The sequence below is a fragment of the Trematomus bernacchii genome, unplaced genomic scaffold (genome assembly GCF_902827165.1).
Source record: "Trematomus bernacchii unplaced genomic scaffold, fTreBer1.1, whole genome shotgun sequence".
NCBI classification, from domain to species: domain Eukaryota; kingdom Metazoa; phylum Chordata; class Actinopteri; order Perciformes; family Nototheniidae; genus Trematomus; species Trematomus bernacchii.
In genome coordinates, this window is record NW_022987839.1 from 3,647,978 (window position 1) to 3,672,049 (window position 24,072).

At 37.6% G+C, this 24,072-nt stretch overlaps 2 protein-coding genes across 4 annotated transcripts in view; one reads left to right on the forward strand and one right to left on the reverse strand.

Annotated features, from left to right (window-relative positions):
• LOC117500217 (protein lifeguard 1-like) overlaps positions 1-8,468 on the forward strand; it is a 22,192-nt gene extending 13,724 nt beyond the window's left edge. For both annotated transcript variants that reach the window (XM_034153003.1, XM_034153002.1), the window contains 4 exons: positions 811-1,011; positions 5,417-5,545; positions 7,503-7,646; positions 8,167-8,468. In XM_034153003.1, the coding sequence (XP_034008894.1) occupies positions 811-1,011; positions 5,417-5,545; positions 7,503-7,646; positions 8,167-8,301 (609 nt within the window). In that variant the 3' untranslated portion in view covers positions 8,302-8,468. The remainder of the gene's footprint in view (positions 1-810; positions 1,012-5,416; positions 5,546-7,502; positions 7,647-8,166) is intronic.
• Positions 8,349-22,965, reverse strand: parp2 (poly (ADP-ribose) polymerase 2). Of its 2 annotated transcripts, none has more exons than XM_034153001.1 (17): positions 22,785-22,965; positions 21,923-22,132; positions 21,382-21,543; positions 20,133-20,212; positions 19,713-19,763; positions 19,378-19,474; positions 19,174-19,249; positions 18,989-19,091; positions 18,753-18,906; positions 17,642-17,780; positions 16,847-16,910; positions 15,553-15,687; positions 15,045-15,172; positions 13,455-13,554; positions 12,957-13,055; positions 11,491-11,615; positions 8,349-9,609 (listed from the first exon to the last, which is right to left on the reverse strand). In XM_034153001.1, the coding sequence occupies exons 1-17, from the start codon at positions 22,858-22,860 to the stop codon at positions 9,450-9,452; spliced, it is 1,959 nt and encodes a 652-aa protein (XP_034008892.1). In that variant the 5' UTR covers positions 22,861-22,965; the 3' UTR covers positions 8,349-9,449. The 2 variants fall into 2 exon arrangements, with proteins under 2 accessions (XP_034008892.1, XP_034008891.1); XM_034153000.1 differs by having other exon boundaries at positions 21,382-21,546.
• Between the last annotated feature and the right edge of the window lie 1,107 nt (positions 22,966-24,072).

A 24,072-nucleotide genomic window follows, 5' to 3' on the forward strand; every position in this document is an offset into this window, starting at 1 on the left:
ACAGTATTTGGGGTGTTACTTATCCTTCACCAGATGTTTCCCAACCTCGTGTTGAGACCCTCTATATGGGTCGCAAGATACATTTCAGGGTTAGAAAATGTATTAACAGGAAGACAACGCAGATTTTTTTGGGTACATTTAAAGATAATTTTACTGCTTCAGGCGAGAGATACAGAATCGGTCTAGAGGCGTAAATTGGCGGCAAATAACTTTTGTCCTTGGGCTGAGGCACAACATTTATATAATTTATTGTTCTTCAAAGAGATAGTATCTTATAATCAAACAAATTTAACTATTTTGATACACAAATACATTGTCTAAATCAATAATAATAGAAAATTAGACTCATACTAGCTAACATTTTTAAAATAAATCTTATCGAACTCGAAAAATGTAACTATTTTCTTAATATGATTACTCTGTATTTATATGCATGCATGTAACAGTCAGTGTTTATCTGGAAATATAGATTTATCGCTTCCTCAATAAATTCACTAGTAACCAGAGGTGGGAAGTATTGGAGTACAACTCATTAGCTAACAATGACATTATTGTTCTATTAATATAAAGGGAGGTCAGGTACTCTTTAAAACAGCTGCTAGTTATGGGTACTTTTTACTTAAGTACATTTCAAAGCCCATACTTCTTTACTTTTACTTGGGTAAAGAAGTTTAGTCAGTACTTCTACTTTTACCAGAGTATTTTTAAACACAAGTATCTGTACTTCTACTTGAGTAAAGCATGCGTATACTTTTGCCATCTCTGCTAGTAACCGATAGCAACATGCTTGTTCTTTGTCTTCCCCTGCAGGTGTTCAGCATCCTGACCCTCCAGCTGTTGTTCACCTTCAGTGTGGTGTGTGTGTTCACCTTCTCCAGCGTGGTGAAAGATGCGGTGCAGACCAGCCTGGGGGCCTACCTCAGCTCCATCATCATCTTCCTCGTGGTCTCCCTCGCCCTCAGCTACAGAAGAGACTTCAGCCGGCGTCACCCCTGGAACATCTCGGGACTGGTGGGTCAAAAGTACAGGAGCATAAACCCCCAAATATCTACTGTTGTGGGGAAATACAGTTCACACAATAAAGAGAGTGTCACAGATATTTTACATCTGAAATGATACAATAACTAACGGCTTTGCAGTATAAAAGAAGGAATAGTTTGCCATGCAACTGAGGTCACAGAGTAGCATCCTAAAAAGTGAAATATTTTGAAGGTAAGGTAAGTTTATTTATATAGCACATGTTCAGACACAGAGGCAATTCAAAGTGCTTTACATCATCATTAACACTTAATAAGACAACAGAAAGGAATACAATAAATAAACATAATGGAATTACAGATTCATAAAAACCATGCATAAAAGAGATACAGAATAGTTTAAAAACAACATTTTAAATACGGTAGGTGCTAAAACAAGTTAAAAGGTTAAGGGTATATGTCTAAAAGGTACATGTAAAATATATCCCAGTACAGTAAATACATTAAAGAATTAGTATAGATAAAACATTTTGCATACATTTGTAGTTCCTGCTTGGTTTTCTGCACCATTTAGACCTAGTTTTACATTTAACTAAGAACTTAGAATCTAGTACATTTTTGATTTAGTCTAAAATGTAAGTTGCCTTTGAATTTGTGTTCATGTGCCATTTGATTGTGACTGTTGAGGTTTTGCCATTCTACCGAATTGGACCAAAGTCAGGTTGGAAATGTTTAGACATTTTGTATGTTTTTTGCCAAAAACGTTGTCCATATATATTTTGTACCATATCTAAATTACACATATCTAGTAAAAGAACCGTACATTTTTATATCGTATTTTCAGACTGTATTGGGATGTTCTTCCACTACCAAAAATGGTCACGACCGAAACATAGTAAATACACTGTAGTAAAAAAGTGTTATATTAACCTGTTAAGATTGTTTTACCTTCCATTCTCAAAATAGTATTTTAACAAATATTTCTTGAGGGTTTTTACAATTAAATTAATAAAAGTGAATTTTTAATAACATTTCAAAGTTAAATGTATACAATTCATAAAAATCACAATGCAAACTTTCTTTGTAAAATGCATAATACTGATCATATTGATTCCAGAGTTGATGATTGTTGAAATTGAACATACATTAAACCAATCAGTATCATATCATTTTAGTTGATAACTCAATATACTTTATTTTGTACAAAACATCCAGTGTTTCGGTATAGTGACTGCACTGTTTCGGTAGTGACTGCAGTGTTTTGTTCTCAAGGTTGTATCATATTCCCTCAACCTTATTGCTTAATCTTAACTCATAACATGCCTTATGTTGAAGTGTGAATGTTTGAAGCTACTGACCCAGAATCAGCACTTTAGTAACAGGCTGAAATAGAGGGGAATGAGGCTAGAATGGGTGATCTGTTTGGTATTTTGAGCAAAACACTTCATAGACATGTTTTTTCATATATCTGAGACCTATAATATATGCCTACAAATAGTATAATAAGGGTGCATTCACACCAGCCTTTTATAGTCCGGTTGAATGTTTAGCCGCTTGGTGCGGTTCATTTGGGTAGACCTCTTAAGTGAACTAAACAACCGGACTCTGGTCCGCTAAAATAGGTGGTCTCGGAACGCTTGCTTGCGAACTCTGGAGCGGTTCATTGCTGGTGTGAACGCAGTCCGCACCAAAACATAGGAAGCGTAGTATTTACGTGTCACAAGAACGCGGATGTCTTCAAAATCGTTAGTGAAAGAGTGAAGCAGAATGATGTGTTGAACAGTGTCGTGTAAAGTAAAAACAACTATCAAACTAAAAACTATATATAAAAGTCAGAGCCACCTGCCGTCGGTGAAACCTCCTCCTTACGTCTCTCATTATGTGTTACAATGTTTTTTATCGCACGTTGTCTGATTATGTAATCATATGTGCTGTCCAGTGTCCACTAGAGCAGCGGTTTTCAAAGTGTGAGGCGCGCCTCCCCTGGGGGGCGCCAGAGAGCTTCAGGGGAGGCGCAGCGTGAGAAAAAAATAAAGAGAAACAATGAAATCTAGCTCGTTAACTTCAGCTAACTTTATGCGAGCGGCAACATGGATCGATTTTTAGTGAAGTTACCTAAAGTGAGAGAGGAGACAGCGTCTGGCCACCCCAGTTGGCAGCTTTGTTTTGAAATAAAAGTTGTGGCTCATCGGACATTTATCAGAGAAAATCCCTGATGTCCGAGTGCAAGTGAATGCAGCACAAGACGCGAGCCTTGTAACCCTGGCGCGAGCGAGGAAATGTGATTGGCGGCGATTTCATTTGAACGGGCGGCAGAAAACGAGAAGCATTCGGACCCAAGTACACGGAAGGAATAAGGTATTTGCGGTCTACAATGACAGAGAAGAGACTGTCAAGTTTGGCTGTGCTCAGCATTGAATCAAAACGCACTAAAGCTTTGGATGTTAATACGTTCGTGAGGCGTTTTGCTGAACAAGATGGTAATCGCCGCATTCAGCTGTAATAGGCATGCCAACTTGATGCTCTGCTCACGGATGACTCGAGCATTAAAAACTGTTAAGATGATGACCTTACGTGTGTACATATATTTTTTTCTTTGTGGGGGTCTGCCCTGAGAAAGTCAAATAAGATGGTGTGTAAAACTACACTGCCCAGACAAATAAGTAACCACTTTGATTTAACTAGGCCAGTAGGTAAGGGCATTCCACTGGATAATAATACCCCTGCATTATAGCAACAACAATAATAATAATAATAATAGCAATAATAATTGGGAGGGGGGGCGCGGCTGTTCTTATGTTCTCTGAGGGGAGGCTCACCTTCCCACACTTTGAAAACCCCTGCACTAGAGTCTGTTGATCTGCTCTCCAGATTAACAGCATGAAAATAACCTGCCGATGCTCCATGGCGGAGGCTCCGGTAGAAATTGCCGGGATTTGCGTTTTTACCCCCTTAATGTCTGACCAATGGTTGAACAGCATTTCCGTGCACATGACTTGTGTTTAAAGTTTATAGTCCGTTTGAGTTTTGCCCGTGCAAACCGAACCTTCTGAAAAATGAAACAATGTAACAAACTGTGGTCTGGTGCGCACCAGAGAAGCGAAGGTGTGAATGAATGCACCCGAGACCTTAACACTTATTTATTTAAAACCATGGGATTTACCTGCTTACTTTTGCCACTACCGAAACGATCATGTCAATTACCAAAACGTAACCATATGTTTCGGTAGTGACTTCGAAAGTACATGGCTAGCATACACATATTTGAAGAGGTTTACACACACAAAAACCTAATACTTGGCATAAAACCCCGAAAAAGTTTACTTAATTGAAGATAATATGTGTTCGGTAGTGACAATTCTTAAGGTTACACGCCGATTTTCAGATTTTGGAACAGATTTATATCAAAAGTATGGGATATAGCTAACTAAAGAATGCTAGCAAGTACATGGCTAGCATACACGTTTTTGAAGAGGTTTACACACATAAAAACCTAATACTTTGCATAAAACCCCGAAAAAGTTTACTTAATTGAAGATAATAATGTGTTTGGTAGTGACAATTCTTAAGGTTATAAGCCGATTTTCAGATTTTGGAACAGATTTATATTAAAAGTATGGGATATAGCTACTTGCCATTCAGCCACGAGGGACAGGGATGCAGTGTCACTGCCTTGTCAAAAATGCAGAGGTGTGGCTAAAAACCAGGCTCAGCCATTGGACTAAAACCCCTTGTGTTTCGGTAGTGACATGAAAACTGGGAAAATGATCTTTTGAGTATAGTTTTTTTATAAAAAAATGATACCCACAATAAATCTAAATATTCCAACTTCTGTTTGAATGTAATCATAAAGATCTTCTAAATACACCATTGAACAACATTTAAAAAAAATGTTTAAGTGTTATTTACAGAAATTGAAATGTAGATGTCAGGGTTGGGGACAGCTACTTCCCAATAGAAAGTACCCTATACATGATGTTTTTGTATATATTAAGCTTATCACTATATAATGTAATGCCTTAAGTTTAAATAGACCATAACATATTCTTAGTAAATATCTATGTCTGAATACTTAATTGTTTTGTTAAATAGTTTTTCTTGTTGTGGGACCGCACTTTGTACTAAATCGGTAGAATGCCCCATATACACAATCAAAAGACACATTTATACATATGCACACATTAAGACCTAAATAAAAGCACAACAATCAATATACAAAATAACAGTCACTTCAATATCTTTGAGAATGTAGTGCAAGACTGTCCATAGCAGTGTAAAAGAAGTTTCTGGTGCTCCAGTCCGTAGTTATTGACAATCAAGCATTTGAATATTGATTGTTAAATATTTTATGCAATGCATTAAATGTGTCTGCAAAATATGGAAAAAGCTTTCTTAAAAGATACTTGAGATGTTTAATACATTTCGTTTTGTGCCTGCAGGTTGTTGTCACCCTGAGTTTGTCTTACATGGTGGGAACCATTGCCTCCTTCCACAACACCACCTCTGTGGTCATCACTATGGGAGTAACGCTGGCCGTCACTGTGGCAATCATCGTTTTCTCTGCACAGGTCAGATACCAGCCTGTGCATCCTGTTCTGTGTTTACAAAAGGCAAAGAAACATGCACACTTTTAAGCTGCTTTACATATCAGTTTTGAAGTTATAGCTCTCACCTTTTATTTGTAAAGAAATTGAGAATTTGACTTGTACTAGAATCAGAGGAGGCAAAATGTGAATGTAAGCATGAAAAAATGTGTCGATAAATTGATAGAAAGAAGATCAAATGTAAGTAGTAGATAAGACTAGAGAATGCAATTCCTGAAGAAATTGCTAGTGGGAATGCTTTATGTTGAAAAGCTGACGCTGAATTGCTATGCTGAAATGTAATGTGTAAGAAGAAAGTGAAGAATTTAGATTGAAATGATACATGAACACTGGGGGCTTGAATGTGTGATGAGAGAAGAAAAGAAAGTAAAAAGGCTTGGAAAAGCAGCAGAATATTTGAACTGCAAACTTTTGAAGTAACTTGATGGCGAATGATCTGTCGCCATGCCAACGGCATTTGATGACATCCCATAATACGCTTAGATGCGTTGATGGCTGCATCGTTACCAAACCTGTGAAGTTTTGGGCCGTTTGGAGCATTTTCACTGAAGTTATGAGAAAACCGTGTTTCATGGCGAGCCTTGTGTTACCATGGCAACGGCATTTGAAGAAATCTCAAAACTCTCACGTAGATGTCGTCACGGCTGGACTGTTAGCACACATGTGAAGTTTGAGCACTTTTTGAACATTTTCATAGGAGTTAATGTAAAGCGACATCGTCTTTTATGGCGAGGGATGCGTTTCCATAGAAACGGCATATGATGACACCCCATAATTGACGTAGAGCTGTTGAGGGCAGGACCATTAACCATTATCTGAAGTCTGCTGCTCTAAGCATGTCAGTTGGAGTTATGACATCATCGTGTTCCATGACACAGGTGTTTATATTTGAGCTAACGACGTGTCCAGAGATCAAAGGTTTCCATTGTTCTGAATGAGAGATAAACCTCTTACATGTGAACGTTTTGTCGAAGAACCGTAACAGATATCGGTGAAATTTCAAAGCGTGAAGCATCTCAAGGACCTTGAGTATCTGAAGTGTGCTTTTTGTGTACTTTCGGGTCAATAATGTGGCCTTTTTGGCAGATTAACTAAAGGTGTGCGGCTGCTGCTGTGAGGAAATATCAGCCTGAAATGACAATGGGCTTTAATGGAGACATGTTGAACGTTTTTGTCACTTCATGCCCTCAAGAGGCATTTTGTTTAATTTTTTTGCTTAATTATTTTTCGAATTATTATTAATTATTTAACGAGCTGCGCAATGTTAAAGCTGAAGAATGCCTCTTTACCAAGGTCTGAACAATGTTTAATATTTCTAAAAGTATGAATCTGATTTAAAAGTTGTTTAATATGAATAATGTCAGAAAGATGTGTAACATTTTAAAGTTGGAATGAGGTTTCTGAGTGAAAGTATGAAGGAACAGTTAGCAGTTGAAGTCGCATGAAGATTGTTCGAGTCTGAAGATTCTCTCCATTGACTTCAATGGTTAAAAATGTGATGAATTATGGGATATATCTCGGGAATTATGAAAGTTATGGGAGAAGAAGACCGGCAAAATAACGGGCGGAATCAAGATTTTGAATAACATATAGTTGGAATGCTGTATCAGCATTCCCACTAAAATAAAAAATTAACCATGCATGACCATCCAAAGATGTGTTGTAAATAAAATGCTCCATTGGCCGATTATAGGTAGGCAATTTAGTATAATAAAAAAAATATGAAATGCAGCATTTTATGAAGGCCTTTATTTATCAACACGTCATGGATGAAGACTAACATTTGTGAAAGTACTTTACTAAAGAACTCAATTGAAAAAACTCAATTGAAAAAACAAAAGATGTCCTAAAGAGCTTTCAATATACTGACCAAAAGCTATTCAGGATGTAATGTACCTATGTGTTCCTGTTTTTACTCCAGACTCGTTATGATTTCACCGTTTGCTACGGTGTTCTGCTGATTCTGTCCGTGGACCTGATCATGTTCGGGATCTTCTCGACCTTCTACTCCTCCTATCTCGGTGACATCGCCTACGGATGTTTTGGTGCTCTGCTGTATTCACTGGTATGGGAGAAAAGAACCATTTCTATATGTATATTGTCATTTAAATTGATTGTGTGTTGAATTTGCATTATCCCCCTTTTATTGCACAATTTCATCGTTGTACCTTTAATCTAAATGTATGTTTTATGTATTTTACTGGTAACTGTATTCTGTGTGATATACATTTTCTGTGAAATGTCTATGTGAAGCACATTGAACCGCACTTATTGTATGAAAGGTGCTATACAAATAAAGATTATTATTATTTACTGGAAATACCTCGTCACCTTCTGTCTAAAACCATTAAGAGCCCAGTCTGTTATGATTGGTTAGCTGGCTGTCTATGTTCTGATTGGTTGACTGCAATTCAGCCATCATTGTTTTGACTTTTTCTTCTGTGACATGTCAAATGTCTTCCATGACAACACTGTATTATAACACATTTCATGATTTACTATTAGTTATCTGGTGGTGCATACTCTCACCCTGTCCTAACTCTTCCTCATCCTCCTCCTCCTCTTCTTCCTCTCTCTCCCTTCAGTTCCTGATGATCGACTGTCAGCTGATGATGGGGGCGATGAGCTACCGTCTGAATCCAGAGGAATACATCAACGCTGCTCTCAACATCTACCTGGACGTAATGCTCATCTTCCTCTACCTGCTAGGGAGGAGGTGAAACTGTATACACAAAATACATTTACACACAAACACACCAAACTGTACCCACATGTAGAATGTACTTTATTATTGTGATTACTACGTATATACTGTAAATCCTGTTTGAACTGACAATGAAAGAATGATTATTATTGTTTACATAAACATGTTTTTTTTGTACAATTGTAACAGTATTTGTTATTTTTTGGGAGTTCGTGTTCACACATACAGAAATTTGACTCAACAATTATCAAAACAGATGAAAATGTTTACTTCCAATTTGAGGCATTCACTAGAATTTAGGTAATTATTCAGTAGAAATGCTCACGTCCAACTTGCCTAAAGAAACTTCCAGATCATTATGTTATAAAAGTCAGACGATGATATTCCAATAGATCCACATAAGGCCATTTGTGTTTTATGCGCAGCACACATTGCAAAAAAAACATTTTTTTTATAGATGTGAGGACGTACGTGATATAAAGAAACATAGACAAAAGAGTAGTGCAAAAAGTCGAGCATATTTTTTCTTATAACGTGAACTTATTCTCTTCTTTTTGACTTATCAAAGTTACCGGACTAACACAGTCAGCATATATTTGACAGGGTCTCACATCACTTTCTTTAAAAGATCGAAGATGCAATGCTGTATTCAGAGAGAAAACACAATGTAGAAAAAGTAGCATTTTTCTTACTTAAATTCAAAATTAACATTCAAATGTACTTTTTGTGTCTGTTGTATAAGCATTGCTTGTATTACACTTCATTCAGGATGTTAAAGTAGGGATGCAAATAATTCATCTGACAATCGTGTGAGCTTTAAATCCAAAAAATGGTCTATAAAATGTCAAACTGGGGAAAAAATGCAAAGTCTAAACATTCAAAGCCCAGGGTGAGGTATTACATCACGTAAAACCCACAGATATAACATATGAGAAAGAAAAGCTTCAACCACTTTCAGCATTGACTGAATAAACAATAATGTTTTGAGATAGTTGCCGACTGACAAATATTTGCAGCTCTCCATCACAAAATAAACATTCCCCCAGTAACTGCAAAGCTTCACGGTGTCACATCCTAAACCAAAGAACCAGAATATAACTGTAAATGGCTGGAGATTTGTGGAGAGAAAACCTCCAGATTTCGTCATCTCCTTTCTGTGTTGCTTCACCAAAGGGAGGAGTAGTTGAACTTGATCCGCAGCAGGTACTTCATGCGGGTCTGGGCGGGGTTGTAAACGATGAACTCGTTGTACAGGAGGTGGTAACGGCCGTCGCTGCTCGTCCCCGTATTCCCCCCCGGACCCATAGGCACCGTCATGCCGTCCCTGAGAAATAGAGAGGGACACAATCAAAACTAGACAAAATGCATTTCCTGCTGAAAATGCGTGCGAAAGCTGTAAGCCGTGTAAATGTGTTGCTGAACTTAGCTGAAAAGGCAGAAAAAACTGAATATTTTAATAGCTGAATGGTGTCTGGAGCTGCATTTAGCTACATACACCAAGTAAGTGTGTTGCTGAACTTAGCGGAGAAATGCAGAAAAGTGAAACGATTTGCACATCATTCGTACTAAATATGCATATAATAATAACAATCATCAATTTTATTTATAAGCGCACTTTTCATTTGAGTAAACAAAACTCAAAGTGCTACAGAGTAACAACACAACAACACAAATAATATATATATATAATAAAGTAAACAACAGAATAAAAACAGTGACGTTTAGGCTGGCATGGCAACAAGTGGGGGTTTTAAAGATCTAGTAAAAGTCTAGATATATATATTTAAGGACCTCTCTGGTGGTTTTTAAATAATAATTGCAAGTTGCCTTCCCACGTGACACTTATTCTCTCAGAGTTTCCAGGTTCAGTCCATGTCAGCATGCAACAACGATTATTTCTATTATCAATGAATGCAATGCTTCTGTTTTTCTCAGTCAATTGATTAATCGTCAGGTCGAGAAAACTTGTGGAAAATAAATCCCCTTTTGTCGCCTTAATATAAACATTGGAGAATTTGGTGCCACAAGATTTTGGCTGGAATGACTGATAATAGCCAATTCATTTCCTGATTAAGATCTTTTGTAGGTAATGGGCTTAAACAGGGGCTGCAACTAATACTTTTTTTTTTAAATAATCTGCCAGTTATTAATGGTTTGATTTTTAACACATCAGAAAACTGTGAAAAATGCCTGTACAGCAAAAGGCGTTGTCTTTAAATGTCCAAAAATATTCAGTTTACAATCAGGTTCAGAACATTCTCACATTTGAGGATGCAGAGCAATTTGATATTTGTCATTTTTTGCTTTAAAAAAGTGGCAGAAGTCCATTATTATGTTTCTAAATGTTAAAAACTCTGAATGTACACAGATATAATTCACTATATATTGTTTCTAATCTAATTGTTAATTACTCACTGTAGCTAAAACATAAAATGCAGCACTCTCTGTTGAGGATTTGAAGGAGGACACTTCATGACATGTTATGCTTCATGCTTAGGGAACGGCTCTCTATGTAGAAACAGTATATGTTCAGACTGTGAAATGTACAGAGAGAAGACGCATCAGAGCTGAACTCAGGGGGTCAAACCAGGTCAGTCCATTAGTCTGAGTCGCTCACTGGAGAGCAGACGGAGTTCACTGTTCAGTGTGTGGACTTTCAGCTGAATGGTTTTACTCCAAAGTGCCTCTTTCTGGAGCAAACCCATGTGACCTTTCTATGGAGTGCTTGAAATAACTCTGAACAAATAGATCTACAAGAATACAGTAAAAAGCTTCAGTAGTTTGTCATCACTCTGAATATATTCAAGTCCCTGAGCTTTACGTACTGCTCTGAATGATGCCTTGTTGTAAAACATATATAACAAAAGTCTGTGCATTATTATGTGACATTAATAGGAAAGCATCCCTTTTGCCATTTACAAACATAGTTGTAATTTCTATTACTATTACTATTTGTTCACATAGGAAATTAGATTGTAATTAACTAAGAATACAATTATTTTACAGAATATGATGCTTTTTTATATATTAATTATTGTATTCTTTGTTCTATTATTACATGTGTTCCTTCGTGTATTTTATTTAATTGTTCCGCATACATTCTTTGTTAATGTAATCAACAAACGTCCTCTCTCAGATGTTTTAAGTATGTTGTTGTGTAACAGTGATTGGCCTGTATGAGATGTACGAGTGTAATGAGACGTACAGAGTGACAGCGTTCTTGGGGTCGGGTCCGGTCTGTCCGAGGCCCTTCGTGCTGTGTTTCCCAGCTGGAAGATTTTGGGCTTCGTAGTCGGCCATCACCAGCTCGTTACAGTCTCCCAGGGCGACCTGCACACACACACACACACACACACACACACACACACACATAACACAGACAGTGTTATTATTATTAAATCTAAGCAGTGTGGCGTCAAATCATGTTGGTTTTACTGTTAATATGAGTATTGGCAGATTTAAAGAGTCTGCTGTAGGAGCCACATGTTAAAATGTATGATTTGATATATTATGTGTGTATATAGATATAGTTGAACATTGTAATAATTTGTTATTAATATTATTATATCAGTTATTTAAACCAGGCGTCGTAAAATTGACGTCATAGACGACTGCAGCTGCTGGTAATTAGAAGTGAGAAGGAGAAAAGAATCACGGAGCAACATCGTTTTTTGACCTTTGAAAATATGTGTTTGTATAGAGTGCCACAGTGACGGGTCCTAAAACCCGGAAGTGAACTCCTTCCATTCGAAAATTATAAAAGTAGGGTAGACATGTGGAGATTATCCGGCTGAACAAAACGTGATCCGTCTCTTAAATGTGTGTCAACCACAGAACTTATTTCGAGCTATTTTCCTAAATCCTATGGAGAAATTGCATTGCTTTTTGTTGAAGGAACAGGAAGTGATAACATGCTAACTTACTTTCGGGTTTTAGGACGCGTCACTGCGGCACTCTATTGATACCTTTTGTTTAAGTAAAGAGTCAACCAAACTTTCCTGAGACTTATTTTTGTTGGAGTCAAGCTTATTGCTACTTGTGGATATATAGATTTTTGAATTAGACGGAACTCCATGAGTATTGGCAGCTTTAAAGAGTCTGATATAAACCCGTTAGCACCGACTACTGGCACAATTGGTTCCTGGAGCTTTTTTTATAATCAAATACATTTTCTAGGAGCTTAAATTTAGACTATACTGTACAATACAATACAGCTATATTTATAAAGGCACTTAAAAACCTCCAGACCAAAGTGCTGTACAGTCCAATAAACAAATAAACATACACAAATCTCACAGCTCAGCTCACACACCATAAAACAAGTACAAGTGAAAACAATAGACAATTTAAAAGCAATAAAAGCAACAATCTACAAGATGTCAAAACGCTCAGGAGAAGAGGTGGGTTTTAAGAAGTGATTTAAAAGCAGACAGTGACACGTTACTTTTTCCCTCCATTGAATCTGTTGTTCTGGCCTGAATATGACGTTCAAATCATGTTGGTTTTACTGTTAATATGAGTATTGGCAGCTTTAAAGAGTCTGATATAAACCTGTAGGCGCGCTTTTATTAATTTAAATACAAGTTCAGACTACTGACACGTTACCTTTTCCCTCCATTGCATCTGTTGTTCTGGCTGAATATGTGTAAATATGATGTGAAACCAACTCACCTCACTCAGCAGCAGCAGTCCTGTGTGGTTGTTCTGATTGGCAAAGCAGTAGTTGGCACTCTTTGATGACATGTCAGCAAAGTAGATACCTTTTCCAAACTAGAGGCAAGACAATCAGGAACATTATGAGCACTGGAATAAAAATATGGTGCTGTATTCATAGTTTAAAGTGATATACAGATGCCTAAATGCAGAAATATGTATGCAAATATGTATCTATATATACATAATCAAAGACACATTTATACATATGCACACATTAAGACCTAAATAAAAGCACAACAATCAATATATACAAAATAACAGTCACTTCAATATCTTTGAGAATGTGCATTAGTGCAAGACTCTCAAAGATATTGAAGTGACTGTTATTTTGTATATATTGATTGTTGTGCTTTTATACAAAAATAACAGTCACTTCAATATCTTTGAGAAAGGCAGAGGACTTGAGAATAAATTGAAATACAGAATATGTATGAATCTGTGCATCCCTCCTACCATGTATCCAGTGACGGGGGCTTCGGGGGGGGCCACTCTGAGCCCCTGACTGAGGATGCCGCACCAGTTAGAGAGACGGGACCCGTGCCACAACAGAGTCCTGGTGAGACAGAACGAATAAAGTTATATCATCTAGAGCAGGGGTGTCCTAACCTTTTTTCACCGAGGGCCGCATACAGAAAAATATACGAAGGGCTGGGCCACTGAGGTGAAGTGAGGTTTACTGCCTCATAAGTTCAGTTATAAGTCAGCAAAAATAAATCAAATGTAGGTAAATGATGCTTAATACTTGAATATGCTTTAAGAACAACAACAGCCTACACCCCAGCTCTCAAAAGGAGTTTCATTTATTTTGTTGGCAGCTCATTCCTTAAAGGTGGGGTAGGTAAGTTTGAGAAACCGGCTCGAGATACACTTTTTGTTATATTCCATGGAATGCTCTTAACATCCCGATAGCAATGAATATCTTAAGTGCTTTGACAACAAATCCATAAAAAAATGTCATCTGTGGAAGCCGTAGTACTGTAAAAAGCACGACCAATTGTTTTAGCCGGCCCGGCTAAAATAACTGGATGGCCTACCTGCCTGTCAGCCTTCCATCTGTGCACAAACTTATCTCGTGCCCTCATTGGTCATGTGCGCGTTCGTGTGTGTTGGAGGAGGGGCTCTGTAAGGAAGTGGCAGATTTTCTCCGGTTGTGTATTTTCAAATTCTAGCGATCTCGAGCCGGTTTCTCAAACTTACCTACCTTTAAAACAGGAGCCTCAGATTGATTATCATTAGAGGAAATAGGAAGGGTTTATTTCAAGCTTGTTGTGAAAATAAGTTATTGGGCTTTTTTCTTATCAACTTAGATTTGATAGAAAACATTTTCAACTTAAACTGACTGAATTTGTTTGAAAAGTGGGCTTCTTAACACATGAATACTGTGTAATATATGTTTTCATCTATATTTAAGAAGTACAATACAAGACAAGCACAAGTTTCATCTGTGGGCCATATTCCATTATACTTTTTGAATTTGCTGAAAATCAGCATGGCACACACAGCGATAGGCTGCTGCATCCCCGCTGTCTCACGGAGTGATACCACAGGTCTTTCCTTCCTGCAGTGGTCAGACTATACAACCAGCACAGCCCCTAGTTGACCCCCCCCCCACACACACACACCACAACACAGACTATATCACCCCTTGCTGCTAAATACCAACAAACTATGTGCAATATGTGCTATATGTGCAATATATATAGATGCCGTTAATAACTGTGCAATATATACCTGGCTGCTAAATCCTTAGAACTTTTACAAGGTGTGTATTTTTTTAAATTATGTAACTTTTTATTATATATTTTTTATTATATCATAACTTAGTACTTTTTTTAAATGCATGTCACATATTTAACATATGTAACATTAAGCTGTCTGTGGCTCTTTTTCCTGCTGTAACTATGCACATTTCCCTTCCGTGGGACTAATAAAGGTATTCTGATTCTGATTGTATCCAAGTCAACATGAATCAGTAATGATATTTGATCGAAGCCTCAAGGTGTATTGAGAGTTGATTGAACCGTTCAGCCGGCTGTGGATCACCTGTTGTGCATCTGAGAGAGGAAGTTGCTGGTCTCCCCGGCTCGGTCCACTGAGAAGATGTCGAGGACCGTCATGGTGTAGTCGTTATGGGTGGTGGCGTGAGTGGACTGAAGATACTTTTCTACCACCTTCACACAGAGGAGAGGAAAGGTTACAAGGAGACATTAACAACACTGGATACAGAAACAATCTTCAGATTATTGAAGTTTCAGTTTCACCCAGTTTACTGTTTTGTACGGTTGTAAATCACAGGTTTCATCACAACCATTTTAGTTCCATACTTTTGAAAGAGTCTTCCACAATATGATTTTGTTTAACTCAAAAGATCTATGAAAAGATATCAGCTGCCCATTTAAGACAATCACTTACATTCATATCACATAACAAAACACTACAACATGATTTGGCTATTTTGTCACAGCGCATGTGAGATTTACAACAGATTAAGTCCAGACTCATGAATCTTTCTATCATTTTGCATTATAAGTTATAGGTGTTAACCGCTGACCTGGAACTCGTTGGTGCCGGAGTCCAGAGGCTGCAGCTGGCACTGGAGCGAGGAGTACTGCCGGTCCACAGGATGTTCATCACTGTCTCCACTCGACTGGACCATCTTCACCGCTATCTGAATCTCACTCAGAGCCTGGAATAATAAAGAGACCACCAGATATTACAGTATTTTTCACTGAGGGCCAGATACAGACAAATATACGAATGGCTGGGCCACTCACTAGAGCTGAGGTATAATGCCTCATAAACAGAGATGGCAAAAGTACACACAGCCTTTACTCAAGTAGAAGTACAGATACTCGTGTTTAAAAATACTCTGGTAAAAGTAGAAGTACTGACTAAACTTCTTTACTCAAGTAAAAGTAAAGAAGTATGGGCTTTGAAATGTACTGAAGTAAAAAGTACCCATAACTACCAGCTGTTTTAAAGAGTACCTGACCTCCCTTTATATTAATAGCACAATAATGTCATTGTTAGCTAATGAATGTTTCCATGCTGAACAACGGCAACATGACAACGTTTTCATTGGTCCCTCTGCTTTAGAGAAGACCAGGAAATGATGGATACACGGATCGTGTTCAAATCAATAGGCACGCAATGACTCTAAATAATAATGATCACGCCACCAAACACACATTCAAACTAAAGTAACCAGCCTGTTTGGGAAATGTAAGAAGTAGAAAGTACAGGTATTTGTTTTCAAAATGTAAGAAGTAAAAGTAAAAAGTCGTCAGGAAAATAAGTAGTGGAGTAAAGTACTGATACCAGAAACATGTACTTAAGTACAGTAACAAAGTATTTGTACTCCACTACTTCCCACCTCTGCTCATAAATTAAGTTATGAGTTAGCTAAATTTACCAAATGTAAGAACATTTTGCTTGATAATTGAATATGCTTTAAGAAAAACAAACAGCCTACACAACAGCTCTCCATAGGGTTTCATTTATTTTGTTACAAAAAGTGTTGGCAGCTCATCCCTTAAAACAGAAGCCTCAGATTGCTTACAATAAGGGGAAATATTAAGGGTATGTTTCAAGCTTGTTATGCACATTTTGGAAAATGTTTTCAACTTTAATTGACTGAATTTATTAGAAAATTGGGCTTATAAACACATGAATACTGTGTAAATATATATATTGAAGAAGTACAATAAGTTTCAGGTGTGTGCCATATTCCATTATACTTTTAGAATTTGCTGCGGGCCGATTAAAAATGGACCCCGGGCCTTAGTTATAGACAAAACATTTTACAGAAGACATAAACAAAATAAATTAATGGAGAAGCATTTTACCTCCAACAGGGAAATCTTTTCTTTCAGCTCCTCTTCTGTACGAATGACTGGAGGAGTTTTCAACCTGGAGAATGACATCTGATTTAGTTTCAAAGATCAATGTTTGCCTGCCGTCATTCAGACATTTCTCCACAGCGTGAGTGCATCGCTCTAAAGGTGCATTTCCACTACAGGGTTTTAGAACGGCTCGGTTCCAAGCGGGCTGAAAATATGCTTAGCTAGTGACGTAAAACACTGCCGACTGCTACACCAATCGGTCAGAGAGAATCGGCACAATTTTTGCGCAAGACAGTCCCCAAGCGTCGCATAAGCACCATTTTTAAAACAGACGAGCTACCGTCAGCAAGTATTTCTAATTTCAACAAATCCATAAAGAAATGGCAGCAAAAATAAGCACGTCGTGGTCGTTTGTCGAGGTACAGGCGTTCCTCCATCTCGTTGCGGATGAAAAAATACAGCGGGAGCTCGACGGCGCAACGCGAAACAAGAAAGTGTACCAGGAGGTCTCTACACTGTTGGCCGCACACGGCTTCACGAGGACTTTCCAGCAGTGTAGAGAAAAACTAAAAAAACTGATTATCCGCGAAGGACCACAACGGCCAGAGTGGTTCCAGTAGAAAAACATGCCTACACTGCGTGGTTACTATAGTTACTACTCTCGTTACTAACTGTAATGGAAACGCAGCTTAAAGTGAGCCGAACCGAGCAAAGGTGAACCGAGCCATGGCGAGCCGCGCTAAAACCTGTAGTCGAAATGCGGCTTTAAGCTGCTCTAACTGAACACATGTTCCCTACCCAAAGTCATGAGGGATGCGGGTGTAGAACTGGTTGCACGCCTCCAGCAGATCACGACTGCTGCCCTTCTTCTTCAGACACTCCTCGATCTTCTTCAGCGCCATGTAGCCTGCTCGGATCTGCTCTGAGGTCAGCTTGCCTGCAGAAAGAAAGATACAGAATTCAAACACTGGAATATTCTTCCACTTGAACTTAAAACCTGTACTGACTTTCACTCGTTCTCTGATGGGGCAAACATATTGATATTAATCAACATTAATTACACTGTAATCTGAGTTTTTCAATTTTAACTGTATTGTAAATATTATATTTTAACTATACTATGTATTATTTGATTGACCTGTACTTAAATCATGTTTTATAATTGTTTGTGTGTTAGACAGAGTTCATACACTTTTTCACCAATGATTTTCAATGACTTTTCCATGACTTCTCCATGACCTTTACCAAATTTTCCATGACCAAAGAAATGACTCTTTCTCAGCGGTACCACTGAAAATGGTTTATTTTAACATGGAACAGGAAAATAAGGTCTGCATATGAAACATGTTGTGCCTATCTAAAACAAATCCAATAGTAGGCTTACTAGCTTCTACACGCTAAAGCAACTAAAATCTCTCACCAGCAAAATACCTCGTCAGTTAAATGCCATTTTACGTTTCATTACTATACGATACAGTATTTATTATCGTTATAGTATTACTATTTCGGCGATTAGATAAAATATAAATTATATTTGATGCAACTTTAGTTACATTTCCATGACTTTTACAAAACTTTGGGAAAAATATTGTTTTCCATAACTTTCCCAGGGCCTGGAATTAGCATTTTGAATTTCCATGACTTTTCCAGGTTTTTAATGACCGTAAGAACCCTGGATAGAGATGATGCAATGTTTGTTGATTGTTATGTACCTACCTGAGGACTGCAGATGGAAATGAGCTATTAGCTAATGTGTATGTATATATAGTTATGTAAATAAGTTGGGGTATAGGTATGTATATACATATTTCATATATATTGTATATTGTATATCCTTTATTTTATTTTATTTTACACATAATAAGTTCTGTTATGATGTGATATGTGATGTTGGTTCTGTCAGACTGACCCAGAGGAGCTTTCCTGGTGTCAAACTTCATCTCCAGCACAAACTCCTCCATGGCTTTGATGTCACAGATCAGCTCCATGAGCGACTGGAGCTTCTCATTCAGCTTGGAGATCCTCTTCTTGGGTGCAGCATCCACCACAGTCGTGTTCTCCTCCTGGAACAGTGAATTACATTAATATACATAATAATAATAATGGATGATATTTTAAGAGAAATATAACTTGTTGGTTGTTTGCCTTTTCATTGGTGCTGTAGTCCATGTAGACCATGTCGTATTTCCCCGCAACTTTGTCAAAGGTTGCTCGGTGTTCCCACTCATTCTTGGTCTTGTCTGTAAACCTGTGGCGAATCAGACAGTGTCAGAATGTATTCAACTCAATTCAATGAGATGTATCAGAAATTACTTTTTTTTTTATCTCACTTTTTCCTGAAGATATCTTTGGCTTTCAGCAGGTCTGAACCGCACGCTGTCAGACTGTTTTGACCCACTTTTCCAACTGAAAAACAATGGAGAAACCATCTTAGTGTTATTAATCAGTTAGTTCCAATCTATAGGCTTGGGTTGATACCCTGCGTAAATGCAAATACTTAAATATATTTAAAATAAAAGGGCTTATAAACGTACCTCTGCCCCATCTCGCCCACACACTGTAAGCCTTGGCGCTGTCGTCCTGCAACAGCTGGATCAGGTAGTATTTGTTGTTGTTGAACTGGAGATTTGTCTGCAAAATAAGACGGAAATGATTTGCTGCGAGCCTGAAAATCTATTTACGGACATTTCTTACTTTGTAGGAGAAAATATTCAGAAATGTATAAAAGGGAAGAGGCATAGTAAGCTCAAATCCAACCTGGAACCTGGGCAAACAATTGTGATTGGAATATCTATAAAACTTACTATTTTTAGTCAGTTATTACTACTCAAAAAACTCAAACAAATCAAAGAGTATTTAAATATTTTACCTGATTCAGCATCACGTCGTAAACATCCTTTCCTTCACTGTACACATAAGCCTGAAGAAGAAATTAAACAGTTATTTTAATAAAAGGCAACTGCACCTATCTGCATTTTGTAAAAGGGGAAATAAAAACATATTATTCCTGAACAATTTTAATTTTCTTTCTTTACACTGTATTTTTTGTACAAAACGCATTTTTGAAAGTAAATATCAATAACTGCAGTCATACTTTTTGTAGCATGTGCTTTAGCTGTAAACTGCCCAGTTATTCAAAAGCAAAGTCACAGACACAGTCATGTATAGTAAACCTCAAATGGTTTCATGTCCACAGGAGGAACTGTAACCGGATGTTTCTGCAGGTGTTGAACCACCAGCGTTGTGGATCAAGAGTTTCATATCTGGCGTGTGGACAGAGATGCCGTACCTTTCCCAGTTTGGCTTTACATTCGATGTCCACTGGAGCTTTTCCCTTCATGACCACCGTCCTCACCACCTCTGTTCCACCTCCAAAGATCAGAGAGAAACCATTAATGATGTCCACTGATATTTGACTGAAGTACAGGTAAATCATTTTAACCCTAAGGTCTTACTTTAAATATGTTGCTCTGGTGTCTTCACAGGACACACATTTCTACTTCAAAACAATTGCCATAATTATTTAATAAGAATATTTGTACACTTTTACTGATATATTATATCTTGTAACCAACCTCATCTCTACCAAATATTAATGGATTAAAGGATAATGTAACCAGTGGCAGTTTGTTTACATCAATCAAGGAGACTGTGAGGTCCACTTTTAGACGGACCACTTTTGGACAAAATGTCCTCTCCATTAAAGGCAGCTCTTTCTGGAATAGCCTCCCAACTCAGATACGGGATTGTCCCACTCTCAATAGTTTTAAAGGTCGACTCAAAGAATGGTTGAGAAACAAACATCTGTGCAATCACCACTAAATGCACTTTAACACAGGGGTATCTCCTCTTGCACTTTATGTAGCTCTTGTATCCTCTCTCGCACTTTACACGTCGTTGCTGCTATATTGTATTACCATGTCATAAATACTTGTGTATGCTGCTCTTGCGCTTTTGCACTTTTTGCTGTGTTTGTAAAATGTAAACTTCTTAAATGTTTTATGTGAGGGACTGCGGATGGAAATGAGCTCAAAGCTAAATCTGGCACTTTTACGCTTGACACATTTTAATGTTTTAAGTGTTCATTACTGTGCATTGTCCCTGCCAAACAAACGGTTAAATAAAATAATCAAATCAAGGTTGTTAATGATTTTTGTTTATTTCTATTACATGTTACTTGTTAGACGCTTTTATCCAAAGCGACTTACATACTCAATACTGTGGGCAATCCCCACAGGAGCAATTTGGGGTGAAGTGTCTCAGGGACACAACGACATGCTGACTGCAGTGGGGTTTGAACCTGTAACCATCTGATCCCCCATACCAAGGCTCTATCCACTGCGCCACACGCCTCTTCTATATTGTGCTTTTAGTTCGATTTTAGATTTTGTCTGAGTGTCAGTATTTTGGCAATACAAATGATTTCAGATACATTTTATAAAAGAAGCTGAATTTGACCTTGCAAAATAAAAATAAAAACTAGGAAGAATAATTCACACTCTTTCAGGAACAATGTAAAAGCCAAAATGTCTCGTTACCTTCACTTTTGACTTCTTCTTTGGGCATCTTTTGACTTTTTGCCTGACTCTTTCCTCCTCTCTTCTTTTTAGCCACAGGTTGCTGCTCCGTCTCTTCCTCTTCCTCTTTAACTTCAACTAAAGCTCCATTTTGGGCCGTCGAGTCCCCAGCGTCATTCACACCTTCTAAAAAAAGACAAACATTTTTAAAACCATTGGTGAAACGTATATTTTTATAAATGTATTTACAATAACATACACAATATGTTTTATCACTGTCTACTGCATACATCTTTGTATTAGTAGCATTAGGGGAAATCAAATAAAACAGCGGTTAAAGAAATGTGAAATCGGATAACGGTAATTTGTTGGATGTAGAACACTGTTAAAAAACTATAAGACACTTAAGATCCACATGACAAAGTTATTAACTAAATGCAAAGTCTCACACATTGATGGCATATGTTCAAGCAAAGAGAATGACAGAAAACAATTTTAAATAAAATATCCTATTTGCAAGTTAAACGGATATTACAGACGGATGAAATACAACAACACACACCTGGTTTCACTGGGTGAGAGCGAATCTTCCTCTTGTACTTGGTGACAGGATTTATCTGAACCATTTTCTTCAGGTCGACTTCGTACGGCGTCTCCGAGGCCAGAGCCAGAGTGACGGAGGTTTCTCCTGAAGAGACGGCTGAGTCCAACAAGGCACAAGCTGAAGAAGAGTATGGTTCCCACTGTCCTTCATCTCCTTCCCACTGCCACACTGACCACAAACAAACACAGAGTAGGGTGGTGAATATCTGATTTAAAAAGGGGACCCATTATACTGTTTTTCATCAATATATTATAGGTCTCAGATATATACAAAACATGTCTCTGAGGTGTTTGGCTCCAAATACCAAACAGATCATTGCAGCATCCCATAATCCCCTCTGTTTCAGCCCTGTTTCAAAAGTGCTGATCATTTATTTTCATATATTCAGCACAAATACTTAAACAATTAATTAAATTTAAATGTATTTAGTGTAGAGCTATACTATATTTTGCAAAGTCCCATGAAATGACACAGGGTTTATGTTAAACCCATCTAAAAAAAGAAAACAGTAAATATTTATGGCAGGAGGTTGTAACTGTTTCCCCTCCTTTAAAAACGACCATATGCGTGTGGTGTGATTGTTGACAGTGGTGGACATTAACAGGTTTTACCAACAAGCTCAACTTGTAACATGTATGGTAGCCACCCTTGGAAGAAAGTTGGTTGTTTTCTAAATACTTTGCAACAACAGTAAATCCTGAATAAACCATATATATTACATTATGTATTCCCCTGCTCTCGTCTCCTTTGCCCAGACTTGTCCTCAACTGACGTCGGTGGAGCAGCTAACGTTAGCTTCAAACGGCTAAAGAGCACCAACCTGTTTTTGACTGAACTTCCTCTGTTTCTTTTGCATCCTGACTTGTTTTACTCCTGGAACTTCTTGTACGCCTCATGGTGGATTATGAAAAATAACTAGAAGTGAAGTAGGTACAGTAAGAAAGGGACACAACAGAGATGGCGGTAAACTTTCTCCACCACTGTTTCCTGGCCGGTGCCAAAGATCGTGACAAGGTGAATCACTCCGTGGTTAAAACAGAAAACTATTTGGACCATGGCGCATGCGCTGTACACCTTTATCAAAAATGTTTACAGTTAACATGGTCATGGTATTGAGACAATCAGAATCAGAATACGCTTATTTTATTCGTCCCAAAGACTAAGAAATGTACATTGTTACAGCAACAATTAAGTGCCTAAAGTAGAATAAAATAAATGTGGAAATAAATACAGGAATAAATAAACACTAGAAAAACATAAATAAATGTATAAAATACAAGTTGAGAATAAAACAGAACACACATATCTTTAATGTATTTCTACATTTATTTGTAATAACTAATTAACATATTTATTGATTGCTGTGTCTGTGCGTGTTTCACAGTGTTGTTCTGCTTGGTAGCCTTGTATTCTCCAATTGCTCTGAAAGTTGTGCACGTGTCGTTCACAATATCTTTGAGTTGCTATAATATTTTATTTCACTTCTTCTGACCAGTCCCACTTTTATTTGGAAGCTTTGTTTGTTTCAAGTTGTACACAGTGCAAGGAGAAACACAGTGACTCTTCTCTGTTCAATACATATTTTAAAAGCTTGCAGCACCGGGAATTTCCGGCGTATTCATGTTTTGTATAAACCTTAAAGCCCCCTGACTGACAAAAGTACAATTTGTGATATTGGGCTAATGAAATAAACTTTGATTTACTTTTATCGATGTATTTGTCGCAAGAAATACACTTCACTTCAGAGCCCTCAAGAGCCAGATATATAAATGTTTATTGGCGTCAAAAATTGTGTTGCTATTAAAGGTTTTGCTACTACCTAAAACTCAGTAACAGGAGTTAAATGGATGGCATTTTCTAACATGTTTGAGATTTTTGATTTCGAAGCTCTTCTCCACTATAGCAGTGAGATAACACACACATTTAACAAGCAGCACAATACACACTAGGATAAAGCAACATGATAACTGCTGGGATTCATATTGGTGGATGTATTTATTCAAAATAAAAATGACACGTTTCTTTCATCTTCATATCGTCTCTCGATTTAATTTTTTAACCTGTTCCTATTGGTCGGATCCAGCCAGCTGAAAAGGGACAGATCATGT

What these genes read in the sequence shown, in the direction of transcription:
- parp2 (XM_034153000.1), bottom strand. Translation starts at nt 22,860, where the DNA reads ATGAGGCGTACAAGAAGTTCCAGGAGTAAAACAAGTCAGGATGCAAAA. An exon ending in AAAGATATCTTCAGGAAAAA is followed by an intron (nt 19,092 to 19,173) that starts GTGAGATAAAAA and finishes GATTCGCCACAG; the next exon opens with GTTTACAGACAAGACCAAGA. An exon ending in CACCAGGAAAGCTCCTCTGG is followed by an intron (nt 17,781 to 18,752) that starts GTCAGTCTGACA and finishes TTCTTTCTGCAG; the next exon opens with GCAAGCTGACCTCAGAGCAG.